Genomic DNA, 16027 nt, shown 5'->3' on the forward strand with positions numbered 1-16027 from the left:
TTACATGTGCAGTGGAAAGGTTCTATTAGTTGTAAAGTTAGAAATTACCTAAAAGATTGTTTTTCAAAACTAAATATAGTGCAGCACCGAATTAGAAAGGTCTGTGATCATTTCAGTCCCATATTTCTGTTAAATCTGATATTATTGCATTATTTTAGTAAAATTCTTTTTGGCTCATTATTGTCAACATATCGTCTTTTTTTGATCAAGTTCTAATTAAGAATAGAAGTTAGTCAGCCTTTTTTAGAACGCATCTATTCATTTGTCCTTTTCTTTCAAGTGCAAAGGCACGAGGAGCAGTGATATATGAGGACAAGCATACTCACCGTCCTCCCGAGACTTCAGAATGAAAGCCTCGACGCCGCTCTCTCCATAGTTTCCCTCCGAGGCCACCGTGGAGACGTAGTTCCAGCGCATGTGCTTAACAATGTCCACCATGGCCTGGGCCTGATACGTGTCTGGAGGCACCACACGGGAGAAGAAGTCGTAGCGGGTGTTGTCGCTGAGTTCTGGGGCCGTAGAGGCGTAGCTCACTTGGGGTATCTGCAAACACACATGTTGATTGAGAGATTCAAGTATTTCAGGTATGGCAAATGGTTAAGATGATTAAAGTCTTTTGTGAAGTGGAGTTTATGTGGAGAGGTTGAGTAGTCATTTACAATAGACCATGGTCAGAATGATATCAGAGAATGGGAGAGAAATTCCTGTGGGAAATTAAGACTAAGCCACTAGTTTACACTAAAGTTCTTCAATGGCCACTATCCAGCATGTTTTGGCTCCAACACACTAGCTTGAGGGGTTGAATTACCCGTTTAGGAGGTCCGATGTTCACCTTCTGATGTGTTGAAGCAGATAAAACACTAAATTCTGCATGATGGTGGCTATGAAGGAAAAGGGCTGGACACCAGTGGTCTGAGCAGATTGTGACTCAAACAATCCTGTGTCATTTTTTGTGTGGTTTGAAACGTACGTCAGCAGTACAAGCAACAATCTTTCATCATTGTCTGACTTTATTGTAAATCAACACAAGCATCCTTGTAAATAGCATTGTGCAAAACAAGGAGAATTTCCTCTCTAATTTTCCAAATTAGTTTTATTTAAATTCCTGTCAGACCCATAAATTCCCACTTCAATAAAATCAAATCTTTCTTATTTTAAAGATGCAAAATTTAAAAATTCTACAGTGAAATAATCACAGTACACTCTAATGTCTCGATCGTGTTGGAAGGAAAGTTACACCAAAACAGATTTCACTCTCAGCTGGCTGGGTGATTGCCAGTTTTATCCTTTCAAATTAATGGAAGTGGGACGTAGGTACTGTTAACCGTCAGTGAGTTTATGAGGTTGCCAAATCTGCAGTGAGCTAACGCAGCAGCGCTAGCATTTGTAATTCGACACCGGCATGCACAGAGTAAGTTGTTTATATAACCAAAGCCAGTAAACAGGAGCGACCCAGAAGCTATTTTTGTACCCCTATAAAGCCACAGCATCCTTTTATTTTACTCTAATATTGGGTGAAACAGGCGAGAGGCTAACGTTCAGCTAACAATGCTAATAAGTGTAGTAAGTTCTCCCCACCGTAAAACCCCCAAGAGTGCTGAAACCAGATGTGACAATGTATTAATCTACTTATCAACATACTATGTATGACCCATTTTTGCTTGTCAGCTAGAATCTTCTGGTAACTGGCAACAGCCAAAAAAAAAAAAACACGGAACTGGAGTGAGAGTATTATTTTTGCTTTAAAAATAGACTGTAGTAACCACATTTGACCACAGGATGTCATCTTTACATATTGCACCTTTAAACAAAATAAAGCCACATTACAGATGGGTTAGGTAATGTAATGCTGGAGCATTGTTTACCATACCTCTTTAAATGCTCTTCACAAACAAATGAGAATTACATGTTTTGTCAAAAAATGGTAAAATGGCCTCTATTCACAGGGTTACATGCAATACTATAAAAGATTATGAAAACTTTACCTTCTATCCAACCCACTCTGATGTGGATCATGAACATTTGGATGTTTTTAAGATCAGATTTGAAATCTTGTGAAGTTTAGAGAGACAAAAACACAGCCAGTGATCCAGAAAACTCCCGCTGAGTCGTTTATAACACCATTACCGCCGGGACCTTCTGCTGCAGCAGGCGTCCACTTCACAAGCGGAGATGATGAGCGTGTCACACATCTGATTAAGGGTCACTAGCTTTATTTAAATGCACAGTAGAAGACTTGTGCTGCCTTTCCCTGTTTACTGAAACTCAGCTTCCTCTTTACTTTTAGAGGTTTCTTCTTTGTCAAAAGATTTTGCCAACATACTGAACAAAGAAATCCATGACATAAGATTCAGAAACAATTTGCCAGCTGAAGCACGAAGCCTTTCTTGAGTGACTCTAATTTCAGCGAGAATTAAGTCCTGATTGTTTCTTTGTTTCTCACACAGGAGGCTGTTTTAGGTATGCCACTCAATGGCGTTTGTACACGGTAAAGAAAAATGGTAGGAGGCATTGGCGCTTCCTGGTACGACGCACAGCTTGCCTGTTGATGAAAATCTGTCGTCGTGTTTTTGTGTCACCCATAAAAACAAGGAGAGGCTGATATACGTGGAACACGATTCTAATGAAAACAGCTCTGGCTTTCTCTCTAGATGTGTCTTTACCACATACAGCATTTCATTATCACAGTCAGCAGACCTGTATACTGATACACACACACACACTTACAGACACACACAGGTTTAATGGTAAACACCCATGCTAAAGTCAACATCCTCTCGTGATCGTCACGCCTGCTGGTGTAATACTCACTTATTCAGGTAAAACATAAAATTAGCTGGTAGGTGTTGCTTCCTGAGCCTAAATGTGTTGTGAAAATAGTAAGTATTTAGAAAATACAAACTAGAATCAGAAAAGAATGGACTTTTATGGATGAAAGACTCAAAACTGTTGTTATTTTATTGAATTACTGGCCTATGCCTAATTCACTGGTATGCGGCTCTTATGTAGAAAACAAATTCATTTTATAGTTAAAGCTAAAATTGCAAGTCTGCAAAACAAACTGGCTCCAAATATTTTTTCATGCCTCTTAACAACGTTCTAACATGGTATGGCTGTAAATATTTTGTGGAGATAAAAAAAGCGGTTCATTTGTCTAAAAACAACAAACCACCAATAATGCGACTTAATCCAAAAACAACGACTGGACCATCCAGTTTTTGGTGTTGCCAAAAACACTGTTCTTCGTTGGCATGGTTCGGAGACCACAAAGAGGTCGCCCGCGGTCAGCGGTACTCAATAGGTGGCCCACGAGCCCAAACCTGGCTCACGGGCCGTCTATTGAGTACCGCTGGCCTAAAGTTACTTTTGCTGCTTAGAAAATAAGCTTTCTTGGCATTATAGTGTGTCTTTAAAATTCACGGACATCATATGTGAAATCTATGTCACATATCTGATTGGATCAGAAAAGGTTGAAGAAGAAGAGGAAAAATACAGAATATGATTTGAATGTCTGTTGGTGGGGTTCGTGTTTGGTATGTGTGGTATTGGTTCTAGTCCGATTAGTCGTAGCATATTTTGAAATGTATTCATGGAGACACGCTGGAAGTCAGCGAGCCTCCTGGAACCTGGAGATGGTTTCCTTAGCAAGCCACAGAAAAACAGGACATCATGTAAGGGAATATAGATTAATGGGAGAGAGGCTGTTTGTGAAGGGGAATGTTTTAAAAGCACACGTAACCATTCATGACATAAAACCAGTAGAGGTCATTTATAGAGGAAAGACAGGAAGGACGGTGTAGATGAGAACCTTTATTGTCTATTTTTATATAGTAGGATATTTTTGCTTGATTGTTTTTGGCAAAGCTTTCCTGTGAGTATTTATACATCCTGTCCCTGGGATTTAGAATATTTAAAGATTAAATTTGTAGAAAAAAATAATTCATTTGCACGCTTTGAAATATTTTGCTATTATTTTTGACAAAACCTAACAATAATGGCATTCTAGATTATATGAGTACAATATACAGATTGGCTAAGATCTGCACATCTCAGGTCCGTAGCGTGTCTATTTTTAGCTCCCTGCTCTGGTGAACAAAGAGCATCCTTTCAAAGAGGTTTTCCTGCAGCAAAGTGAACAAGAAGCTTGTGTTTCTCTGCCTGGCATGTGATTTTCTCAGCTATGACACCAAACATGTGCTCAGCTGAGAACTCAGCAGCGTGTAAAGCTGTTTAATTGTTGTGACTATTAGCAGGTACAATGTGGGGGCAAAAAAGGCAGATTTATTTTCACACCACGTCAGCCTGACACTCTAGTGTCAGTCGCCGTGAAGATGGCAAGTTGCTTTCCTCAGAGTAGAAAGTCTAATATTTTCCTCCCGGCAGGTGTATTCCAGGATTTCCACATATGAACGGGACTTAGTGCAGCTCCCAACTGGCATTGGAGTTTGTCAGTGCATTGGAGAAAATCGTTATTGTGACAGGACTTAATACATCTTGAGTAATTTGCATGTCAAAGATACGTGGTGTGAAGGCTAAAAAAAGAAACTTCATGCAGCACCTGTCTGCACCCGTTACCGGGCTGCATGTCAGCCAACGGTAATTAACCGTACGACATAACAGGCTAATTGTTTCACATAAATTCGCAATAAATGAAGATGAACAGATGTTATGCTGAAGAGTTTTGTGCAGGAGTAGAAATTAATCTAATTATAAGATTATGTTTTTTACGTTGTAAAGAATTCTGTGTACACACTTAAGGTTTTAGTTTTTACATTTAAAGTACTTTATAAAAATGATAGGATCTAATAAACATAAATCATTGCTCATTTTTTCCCACTAATGAAAGTTTATCTGCTTCAATGATCAGTTACGGCTCTGCAGACGTGTGGCAACACACTTATTTGACCCGTGGGACCAGGAGCAGTTAAACGATGAGCAGTAATTCTTTCTGTTTCAGCGATGCTGCCATGCTAAACAGCTGACTTTATTTGCATGTGAAATTCAGACACCTGACAAATCTCTGCAAACCTTCAGTGCAGCCCAAATGCAGAGCATCTGCTTCAATCAAGCTGCCTATGGAAAGCACAGACAGGCAAACACCGTTTACCCTTTCTTTGCAGACTCTTTTTACCTGCTGAAGAGTGCTGACATGCAGCAAAACATGAGCTCATTCTCCATGACACTTCTGTATCGTATCACAGTCACCATCAAAAAACAGCAGCTGTATTATAATTTAACAAGTTCTGTGCAAAAGCATGAAAAGTTAACAGTGTAACTCAAGCTAAAAATATAGAATAGGTTATTTGTTTAATCAGTCGATGGAAAACAAAGGATCGGTGCTGGAGCCAAGGTCCTTAACGCACATTTACAGCATGTCTGTATTCCCAGTAGGGTTTAAATTGTCAAATGAAGTACTCTAGTTTGTCTTCTTGTTTGAGAAGTTCAAACATAAACATGAATAACAAGTAGTGAGAGCTTCATCAATGCAAAAAAGATTAAAAAATGAAATCCTCCTCAGAGGATCCTAGGGATCTTTGTTGCTGTGTTACTAAATGTTGTGGGTCGCTGTCTGGTAGTCGGATTCAGGGCTACACTGTGTATTTTGGTGAGCTGACACCTCAGACCTCCTCATTTGTTCAGTGTTTCTTTTTTTCTGGGGGGGTGGGGGGGGGGGGGGGGTGTTAAAAATGAAACCACTCTAGGTTGTCCAAAAATGTGAATGGTCCTGTCTTTTATGTCAGAAGAGTTATTTATTTCCTTACATTTTTAAGGAATTAAAAAAGTCTAGTTGTATCTTTTTTCTGAACCTATAAGATTCTCCTGTCGTACATGGCAGCATACATCCCTGGGTTGTTGTGCTGATCCATCCGCTATACCTCAATGCCTGTAGCTGAAAGCCAACAAATTAGGAATAACCACAATCCAGCCAACAGTCTGGGTGTTTCTCCCACACAAGAACACACTCGCAGGAAAGTAATCCTGATGCAAGACTCAGTCCTGAAGGTTTTCCTCTGCTCTGCAGATTTTGGTAGTCTGCGTGGAAACATTAGAGTAGAGCCCTCTGGGGCTCCGCTTCAGGTCATTTGTGTTGTCATTGCTGGACGCTTCACTTTGCATATCAACAATAATTCTACTTTCTCTTCAGGTTATAAGGCAGTTAAAGCTACAGGTTCTGAGACCACTGAAACTTGGCTCCACCCCCCACCCCCCCACCCCTCCACACACACACACACACACACACACACACACACACACACACACACACACAACTGAACAAATGGATTTGTTCAAACACTTCATCTGTAGAGATTATCATGATTGCTCAAGATAAACCAAACAATGAAGTAAATGAAAAAGTCATTGGTTCTTTAATTTGATAACCATATTTGAAGGCACATAGAAGCACTTCTGTAAGATTTCACACACTTCTCTGCAAAGAAGAGAGGTAAACATGGTGTTGTAGTGTGTAAACAGCTGATATGTCTTTAAACTGCAGTGGCAAATATGCAAAACAAGCACACGGTCATGTAACTCTCACTCTTCAGGTCGGCTATCATCTCTAGGCCACGTCTGCCTGACACCGGAACCTGCATCGCCAGAGGAAACGAGATGGTGCTAAACACCAGTCACTGTTTTATAGGTTCAAATGTCTTTTCTTGTCCGTGACTTCAAACTGTGTTTTTCTTTTGGGGACTCTGGTAGTTTGTCCTAAAGTTGAAGTGGTAGCAGTCGGCTGTTTCTCCTTCTCTGATGTTACTGAGCAGCAAACCTCACACCAGTGGTGTTCTGTTGCTAAATTCGCACGTGCATAATGAGTGGAGGACCCAGGTAAATGAGGAAGTGCGAGGTTCGGTGAGACAGAGAACCGGATGGTCCAATCGTTGGTTTCAGACCAAGTAATGTTATTGGCTGAGGTTTTTAGACAAATGCAAGAAAACCACTTTTTTTTTACTTCCACAATATATTTATATTCATACTATTTTGTTAGGAGGCATGAAAAACGTGTTGAAAGCTAGCTTGTTTTGCAGATTTTAATGCATTTGCAGAGGTCTCTAGTAGAGATGAATGTCTTGTAAGTCATAGGCTACTTGGAGAGGAGAAAAGCTCAGATGAGCCTGTTTCAGAACAGAGAATTCAGCTGGAAATTAGCTTCAGACGACAGGATTTGCTGATATTTGGACATTCGTCCTCTGACTGGCTAACAGAAAAGCGACTCTACCACTGACTCTGTTTGCTTTGCAATGTTGATGATTTATCTCCACAAATAAAAGCCTGGAGGAGTTCTGCCATGATGTGGACTTGCTAAGGCTAACAGTTAGCTTCTACTAGCCAAGATGATCTTGGCTGTTTTCAACAACAGCCTGCCCGTCACGAGTCAAGATCGGTGCTAACTTGAAAATATGACATGGAATTGTCAGGCCTTTCTAATCCAAGTGTCCCATCTATTTTCTATTGACGGCTAATCCGGTCACTCACTTCCGGTCGGCAACAAGATGGCGCCTGTGCTTGGCTTAGCCGCAGTCACCGGCCACTTTTTCAAACTTTTCTCCACTAACCTCCTCTTTTCCACCTTGCTCCTGTCTGCAATCCTCTTCAGTAGTGACCCTGCTACCATCTCCTATGATCGCCAGACTCTTTTGTCCTTCCGTTCGTTCATGATCGCCCAAGATGCACCGAGGACGTACCATCCTGTTTGTTTACCTGAGTGGCGCACTGGCCCGGAGCCAAACGACGGTCCCGAGCTGCACACCTCCAGCGATGTTTGTCCGGTCCCGGGAAAACGTCAGAGGAAAAGAGGTAAACGAGCAGGAATCCAGGTGAGAATAAGACTTCTCTTAAAGCGTGGTTTATCTAGTAAACATCGGCAAAATCTCCTAGCTTCTTTTCCTTTGTTTGGTGACCTGAGCGCCACCTCCGCATTTCCGCCAGGCCGCGTTGCAGCGCGGTTCATGCGTCCAAGTTTTTTAAGGTCGGTTTATCCTCATTCCTCAGCGGTTTCTCATCCTGTTCCCTCCATAAGTGGTTTTTATAAACACCATGGATCTAACCCGCTAATTTACATCCACTAACTCCAGCTGTTTCTGTAGTTTCTGATTCCTCCACCTCACTCAGCATGGCTCTATTAAATACCCGCTCTGTTGACAATAAGTCCTTCCTGCTCAATGATCTAATTCTCTCTAAAACCTGGATTTTCTGTTTCTGACTGAAGTTTGGCAGCAAACATCTGATTATTCTGGTCTGATTGAACCCTGCCCGAGTGGTTATTCTTTTCTTAGCCAGCCCCGGGGTTCTGGTCGTGGTGGAGGCCTAGCTGTTGTTTTCAGAGATCATCTTCCATGTAGCTCTACAACCTCTGGTCACTTTGCTTCCTTTGAACTGCAGCTGATTAAAGTTGGGTGTAAGGACCCGTTCTACTGTGCTGTGGTCTATCGTCCACCTGGTCCTAACGTTTCTTTCCTTCAGGAGTTTAGTGACTTTCTATCCTCCACTGTGAAGCTGTCCAGACTGGTGATTGTTGGTGACTTTAACATCCACGTTGATGATCCCTCCGATCACTTAGCCATGAATTTCTCCAGCCTTATGGACTCCTTCGGCTTTACCTAGAGTGTTTCTGGCCCCACACACACCAGGAGGCACACTCTAGACCTTGTTTTTACCCTGAGTCTAAATGCTGACAGTGTTTGTCCTGAGGACGTTTATATTTCAGATCACCATTGCATTTTCTTTAACTTGTCAGTTTCTGCATCCCCACCTCCTGCTCTCCGTATGGTTAGTTCTCCTTTTCTTAATGAGAGCACAGCTAGCAATTTTTCTGCTGCTTTTGATCCACCCTGTTCTTCTGATAACGACCCAGATTCCTTAACTTCTCAGTTTAACGAGCGCTGCCTCTCCATTCTGGACAACATCTGTCCTGTCAGAACCAGATCAGTTCCTGCAGTGAACCCTACTCCCTGGTATACTGACAGCCTTCGCAGCCTAAAGCGCCAATGCAGAAAATTTGAGCGTTTGTGGAAGAAAACCCATCTCCACGTCCATCTGCTGCACCTAAAGGATCTTCTGACATCCTTTAAATCTGCAGTCAGAGACGCGAGCGTTTCCTATTTCTCCAACCTGGTGTCCCAGAGCAAAGGGAACCCGAAGGTGCTGTTTAACACCATCAGCAGCATCGTGTCTCCTGCCGCTCCTACAGCCTCCATCCACTCTGTTACAGACTGTGAAAACGTTCTGTCTTTCTTTGTGGACAAAGTCAATAAGGTTAGATCTAGCATCTCTCCTTCAGCCTTATCACTGCCTCTCCCGACTGAAACCAGGCCCATCATCCTAGATAGCTTTGCTCCTGTTTCTTTGCCTGAGTTAACCAAACTAGTTAACTCTATGAAGACCGCTGCATGCCCACTCGACATCTTACCCTCATCTTTGTTTATAAGTGCTTTTCTGTCCATCGGTCCCAGCGTGCTCTCTATAATTAATGCTTCTCTGGTTTCTGGTCAGGTCCCTGCTTACTTTAAGAACGCTGTAATCCACCCGCTTCTTAAAAAAACGAGACTTGATGCCTCTCTCCATAGCAGCTTCAGACCCATCTCTAAACTTCTGTTCATCTCCAAGATCTTGGAAAAGGTTGTGGCTAAACAACTCTTGATGAACATAACATCTATGATTGCTTCCAGTCAGGTTTTTGTAGAGCTCATTCTACTGAAACAGCTCTTCTTAGGGTCTCTAATGACCTTCTGAATCACAGTGATGCAGGGGACTGTTCTGTTCTGGTCCTGCTGGATCTGACTGCAGCCTTTGACACTGTTGACCATCACCAACTACTGGAGAGGCTGAGAGACTGCGTAGGCCTATCAGGAACTGCTCTGGAGTGGTTCTCCTCTTATCTCTCTGAGCGCTCCTTTTCTGTGGCCTTCTCCAAGTTTAGGTCCTCCAACACCTCTCTTACCCACGGTGTCCCACAAGGTTCTGTGCTGGGGCCTCTGCTCTTCCTCCTCTATCTGCTTCCTCTTCAGCACATCCTGAGCTCCTTCAAAGGAATCTCCTACCATCTTTATGCAGATGACATCCAACTGTACATCTCCTTTAAGCCCCATGAGATGTCTAAGCTGCAGCTGTTACACACCTGCTTAGAATCTATCAAAACCTGGATGGCTGGGAGCTTTCTTCAGCTGAATGAAGATAAGACTGAGATCCTCATCTGTGCCCCAGACAAGCTGGTTCCCAAAGTCAGAGACTCTCTTGGTCAGCTGGCTTCTCACACCAAACTCTCTGTCAGGAATCTTGGCGTGACCTTTGACCCAGTTCTCATCCTGGATTCTCATGTCAGTTCTCTTGTTCACTCTTCCTTCTTCCATCTCAGGAACATTGCTAAGCTGAGTCCCATTCTGCCTCGCTCTGAACTTGAGACAGTTCTCCACACCTTCATCTCCTCATGCTTAGACTACTGTAACTCTCTTTTCACGTGTCTGAGCAGAACCTCCCTGAACCGTCTACAGGTGGTTCAGAATGCCTGTGCTCTTCTGACCAAGTCCTCCAAACACACCCACATCACCCCGCTTCTCCCCCAGCTTCACTGGCTGCCAGTCAACTTCAGGGTTCATTTCAAGATCCTGGTTGTGGTCTATAGGGCCTTAAGGTTGGTTTATGCTTGACGCGTCCACGAGGTCTGCTCTCCCCACCTATTCCACCTTCCTCAGGATCCACTGATTTCCCTCTTTCCTATTCACTCTCTCTCTTTCTTAACATTTTTTTAATCACAATTGTCTATTTTGCTCATTCTAAATATATTTTTAAACATTTTCTAAATGCTTTTTTATATTTGTACATTTTTTGTTTTTGTGAAGCGCCTCGTGATTTTTATCTTGAGAGGTGCTTCTTCTTCTTCTTCTAATGTAGGAACTGTCAGAAGACTACTTTAATGTTCTGCATTCCTGTGAATCTCAGAATGACCGATTCAATTTGAAAAGTAACACAGCTCCTCGGTGAACTTGCTCTTTAAGGAGAAAATACTTCATATTTTAGAAACTCTGCTCTAATTCTTCACACAAAATCATCTCTCTACTGCTGCCAGGACTCACACTGAACACAGAGCCAAAACCTTTTGCTGAATGGTCGTTCCAAATTTTGGTACCATAAGCTGGGTCGGTGATAACCCTTCTTCCATTTGTGCCATTATCTTTCTCTAGTGAAATACCAGAATCCAGTTCTCCAGTAAAGAACAGAACCGTATTTATTTAAAAAGGACACATTTCAACATGCAGACAAAATTACTTGACTAGAACTGTTCCTAGCATCTATAAATTACTGATTTCTAGCATATCAGTAAGCAGAAATGCATTGTCAATAGCATGTTGACCCATTTTTACTTTCCTGACTGTTCATAGAAAAGTCTAAACGTAGAAAAATGTGCAAGTGCCGAGGTCTCCTTTTGGAGTCTAGGAGCAGTGGACTTCAACATTGTTTTCTCTGAGAGAAAGCAAAGCTCGCAGTGCAAAAAGCTCTGTGCTTGGCCACAGCAGGATGTGTGTGTGTGTTGGCTGCTGCTCAGCAAAGGCTGCATTAAAACCAAGTAGCAGAAGGATAAAAGACAATATGCTCACTTCATTCAGTCACATCATTTACCTGCAGCTTTCTGCAACAGCATCACACAGCTGGAGTTCGCTTCAATCACGGCATCAAATTATTGTTGTTAAACTCCATTAAAAGCTACTCATTGAGGGTCCAGATTAAGCACAGAAATCTAGTTTATTTAGATTTCACGGATGCCAAACAGCCACACAAACAAACTTAAGCATTCCTTTCACACAGCGATTTAATTCCATTTGGGCCAGAGGAGATTTAGGTCTGGACTGAAGCTGCAGAAATAACAAGAAGTCAGTGAAATTTCACAGCGAGACATTTGGGTAAACTCTAAGTCAAACGCATCACTTCAGTATCCAGGCTTTGTCCCTAATTGCTATCAGCTGCTGTTGCCACTGAAGAGAGATTAAAGTTTCACTTTGTGACTGTCGGGGTAAGTGGAGCAGCAAATAGCTGAGCCTCTTGAATAGAAAACCAATTTCTGCATAATAATTCAACAAAACAGACACTCGCCGCTGCAAGAATGAACAACAACTGAACACAATACAGATATCAGGCTATGATTCAGACTGATGGATTAAGAGATAAAAAAAACAGCGTATTAGAGAGAATTATTTTATAGTCTATTAAAAGTGTTTGACTTTCAGCATAAAAACCAACATGTCTGCCTAAAACTAAATGTGCTGCTGTCCTTTATTGCAAATGCTGCTGATGTTAAAGTTAAAAAGACTTAACAGGCAATTGGATCTGTAAAACAGGCCCTCCATAACAATTAAATATCTGATGTGTTCTAACTAATTGAACTGTTTAAAAAGCTAAGTATAGGATTTTAGAGCATTGTCACAAGTCGCACAACTATTATTAGTTACAGTATTTATCTTAAACCGGTGTTTCTTTGGGCCGTAATGGCTAAAGACAATAATGTGCAAGTAAATATGTTAATTTCTACACTAAACTGGCATTTGTGACACTTTTGCTAATTGTTTTAGCTGAGTCATGGCAAGCAGCTGAGGTCATTCTGAAAAAAAAAAAACTGTGATAATTAGAGATTCACCGATATGAACTTTTAGGGCCGATATCCGATATTAATATCGCCGTTAGGGTTGATAACCGATATTTGCCGATACCGATATACTGACATGAATGCTTCTAAAATCAGCTATTTTGTATAAAATGAAAATTATTAAAGCTGAATTTACATTATTATGTACACACACCACACACCTTTATGGTTCTGAGATTATTGCAGTCACTGTTCACATGGCTACACATTACCCCCCTCACCCTCTGAAACAGGCAAACAAATGGAGTCAAAATGGAAAAAATATTGGTTGTTAACATCGGCCCGGTTTTATTTATCAGACCGAGACTGATATGTTAAAAAACGACTAACCCTGGCTGATACTGATAATGATGCCGATATATTGTCCATCCCTGGTGATAATAGATTGTAAAGCAAATTATTCCAATTTAATTTGCAATGTGGTTGCCAACCTCTTCCGAAGATACTACACATCTCCTGCCACTCCTGACTCACTGAGACTGCAGTTAGAACAGTTTTTTAACCGTTCCAGATGGACATTACAGATAACCTGTGACTATTTTAAGAAAAAAACATGGCTACACAAATGTTTTTCTAACAGATTTCTAATTTGAAGTGTAACACGAATTAGGGTCCGCATCTTGTGAGCTAACCTTCGTGAATCTTTTGAGACATTTTGGAAAATTCCTCCCAAATAACATTTACAGTAACTTTCTCTGTCAGTGAAATACTGACTTTAGTTTATAATTTAAGAAAATATGTGACCTCAAACTAACTTAAGGAAAACTTTGTCGTTTTGGCTTGATTTTAGCACCCCCTAGTGTCCATTTTAATTCACTGTTGTGAAAACAAAACTGAAACTGAAAGCCCAGAATGTAATACTCCTGTCTTAATCTAACTGCTGAAATGTCTCCTCGGCCTTCATTAGTTTCTAAAAGAGTGGTTCATCATTAAATCTAACAATTTAGCTTATTTCGCGATCTAAAACGTGCAGGAATCATGTCTCTGAGCTTTGGTGATTCAAATATTTTCTGTGGATGGACATTCTCTTTTTCATTTATTTGCAGCTTCATCAGATTTTGTTTCTTCTGATGCTCCACGATGATGCACACGTTGGAATAAATGCTAACCAGGTATAGCTTGTCTGTCCTGAGGTGTAAACATGGGTTGCCTTAAAGCGTGACTTTGTGAGACTTCAGAGCAGCGATCCAGAGAGGCTGAATTTGCAAACGGGGTATCCTGCTCACAAGGGGTGGAGGGGGCTGAGAGACATTTTTTTAACCTGGTAAAGGGTCACTTTAGCACATACTGGCTCGAGAAAATGATTTAAAAATATGAAAGTTTCCTTAGTATGTCTTTAAAAGAGACTAAATATAACTTCCACAAAAATAAACAATAATGAACAAGAGTCTGCTTCTAGACCTGCAGAAAGAGACAAGAAAAAACAAAACAAAAAAAGGGACACAACAACAATACAACAAGATCAAGCTATCACTGCATCAACTTGATGAAGAAATATATAATCAACATTGTTTAACTGAACAATCACATGATAATAAATCACAGTGCATTAAGTGCCAACCATAGACTTAAGACATGTGTTGAACGTGCCCAAGTCCATACTTATGAGAGCACCAGGTGAGCACCTGTGTGTGTACACACACTTGTTTATGTAAGGTTTCTCTATAGGAGCGTCCTATAGAGAGTGTGAGGGGCCGCAGATCTGCCCCCTAAAGATGTGCAGGAGACGGAGGGAGCTCCAAGTCCCAGGGATCCAGGAGTTGCCCCAGAGCACAGGAACTCCAGGGAGACTGCAACCAGAAAAGCCCCCCGCTCCCCTCGAGAGGTGCAGAGGATTGCCCCGGGGGGCCACAACCAGCAGCCGGCAGAGTACAGGGAGATATTGGCAGCAAGCCCACAGGCCCGCCCGCAGCCTCCCACCCCCTAGCCGGCTGAGCCCGGGACCCAATGACCCGGGACCCAGGGGCGACCACCCCCGCTTGGGACCCTGCAGAGCCCAGGGACCCAGACCCCACCAGGCAGCCACCGGGATTGGTCAGGCAGATGCCAAAAATCTTTAACTCCCTGACCCGGGAGCCACGACCCAGGCAGACCAAGGCACCGCACTCCACACCAGGTGTGGCAGGGAGAGGGGAGATGAAGATCTATATCATCAAAATAAGTCCCAGGAGAAGGGAGGAGTCAACGGCACCACCTGACATATACAGTCATACACAAACACAGTCACACACTCCCTCCCTCATGCTCACACATACACATACAACCAAAGACTTACAAAATGCACACCGGACACCCACTCATGCTCCCCATACACACCCTATTCACTCTGGTCCCGGTACTGCTGCACATGGGGTACAACCATTACTGGTTCTAAGAGTTCAACCCTTTCTGCTGGGGTGCTGATGAGCAGGCTCCCCCACCCAATGCTGAGCACAGCGACCCACCACCCCAGACACCAACCAGATGGCCGGATCTCCCTCCTAGCCTCCAGCCCCAGGAAGCCAAGCGACAACAGAGGTGTGCTAAGACCCCTAGTCTCCCTCCGCCTGCTCCAATATGGTGTTAGTGAGTGTTGATGAGGAGTATTCCATGGCTGTGGTGAGTGGGCAGTGCGGGCATCGTCTGGCCTATGCCAGCTGATGCCACCACACCACCCCACTTGCACCCACAGCCCTCAGTGTCGAAGTGCAGTTTAAAATTGGAAGTGGGCACCGGCATTTGGGATGAGGCTGAGAAATCCCCCTGCCAACTGCCGTTGGATGTGCTCACTCCCAAGGCCCTAAGTGTGTGTTTGCGTGGAATGTCTTCGGTGGAAGTGTTTAAGGTGCAGATAAAATTGGGGGGCAGGTTGCCACAGGAATGAGGAAATGGGGTCCATACCCGCACTCCCTGACTTGTCCACCCCCCAAGGTCCTATGTGCATGTTTGTGTGATGATGTGAGGGAGCAGGAGGAGAGAAATGTGTGGGAATGGGGAGGAATGGCTGGTTGGGCTTAGCCCTCTGGGGAGCCATCTCCCCCACTGGCCCCAATAGGCACCTCTGTTGTCAAAATGCCACCTATGGAGCATGGAGACCCCAGCCCACTTTTATTCTTGACATTTTCAGTACCTTACAGAATGACCCATTTCAGGGCTCTGTCACTATAAGAAAACAAGTTGGAACTGCCCACGCCTATCCATCACCCGCTCAGGCTGCTACAAGCTGAGAAGCTCTGATATCTGGAAGAGGCTGCCAAATGAGCAGTGCCTCTGTTCCAACTGACAGGGGCTCTATGCTAACGCCCCTGTTTATGACATCACAAACAGTTTTTTTAAACGGCTTATTTTAAGCACATAAATAGTAAAACCAAACGCCGAGAGAACAGATAGTTGTTTTTTTCATATTTGGTA

General features: G+C 42.8%; 1 protein-coding gene across 1 annotated transcript in view; it reads right to left on the reverse strand.

Annotated features, from left to right (window-relative positions):
- LOC107385024 (metabotropic glutamate receptor 4) overlaps positions 1-16027 on the reverse strand; it is a 280302-nt gene that overhangs the window by 138805 nt on the left and 125470 nt on the right. The window contains exon 4 of the mRNA XM_015958590.3: positions 327-543. Coding sequence (XP_015814076.1) covers positions 327-543 — 217 coding nt within the window. The remainder of the gene's footprint in view (positions 1-326; positions 544-16027) is intronic.

This window comes from Nothobranchius furzeri, chromosome 3 (genome assembly GCF_043380555.1).
Source record: "Nothobranchius furzeri strain GRZ-AD chromosome 3, NfurGRZ-RIMD1, whole genome shotgun sequence".
NCBI classification, from domain to species: Eukaryota; Metazoa; Chordata; class Actinopteri; order Cyprinodontiformes; family Nothobranchiidae; genus Nothobranchius; species Nothobranchius furzeri.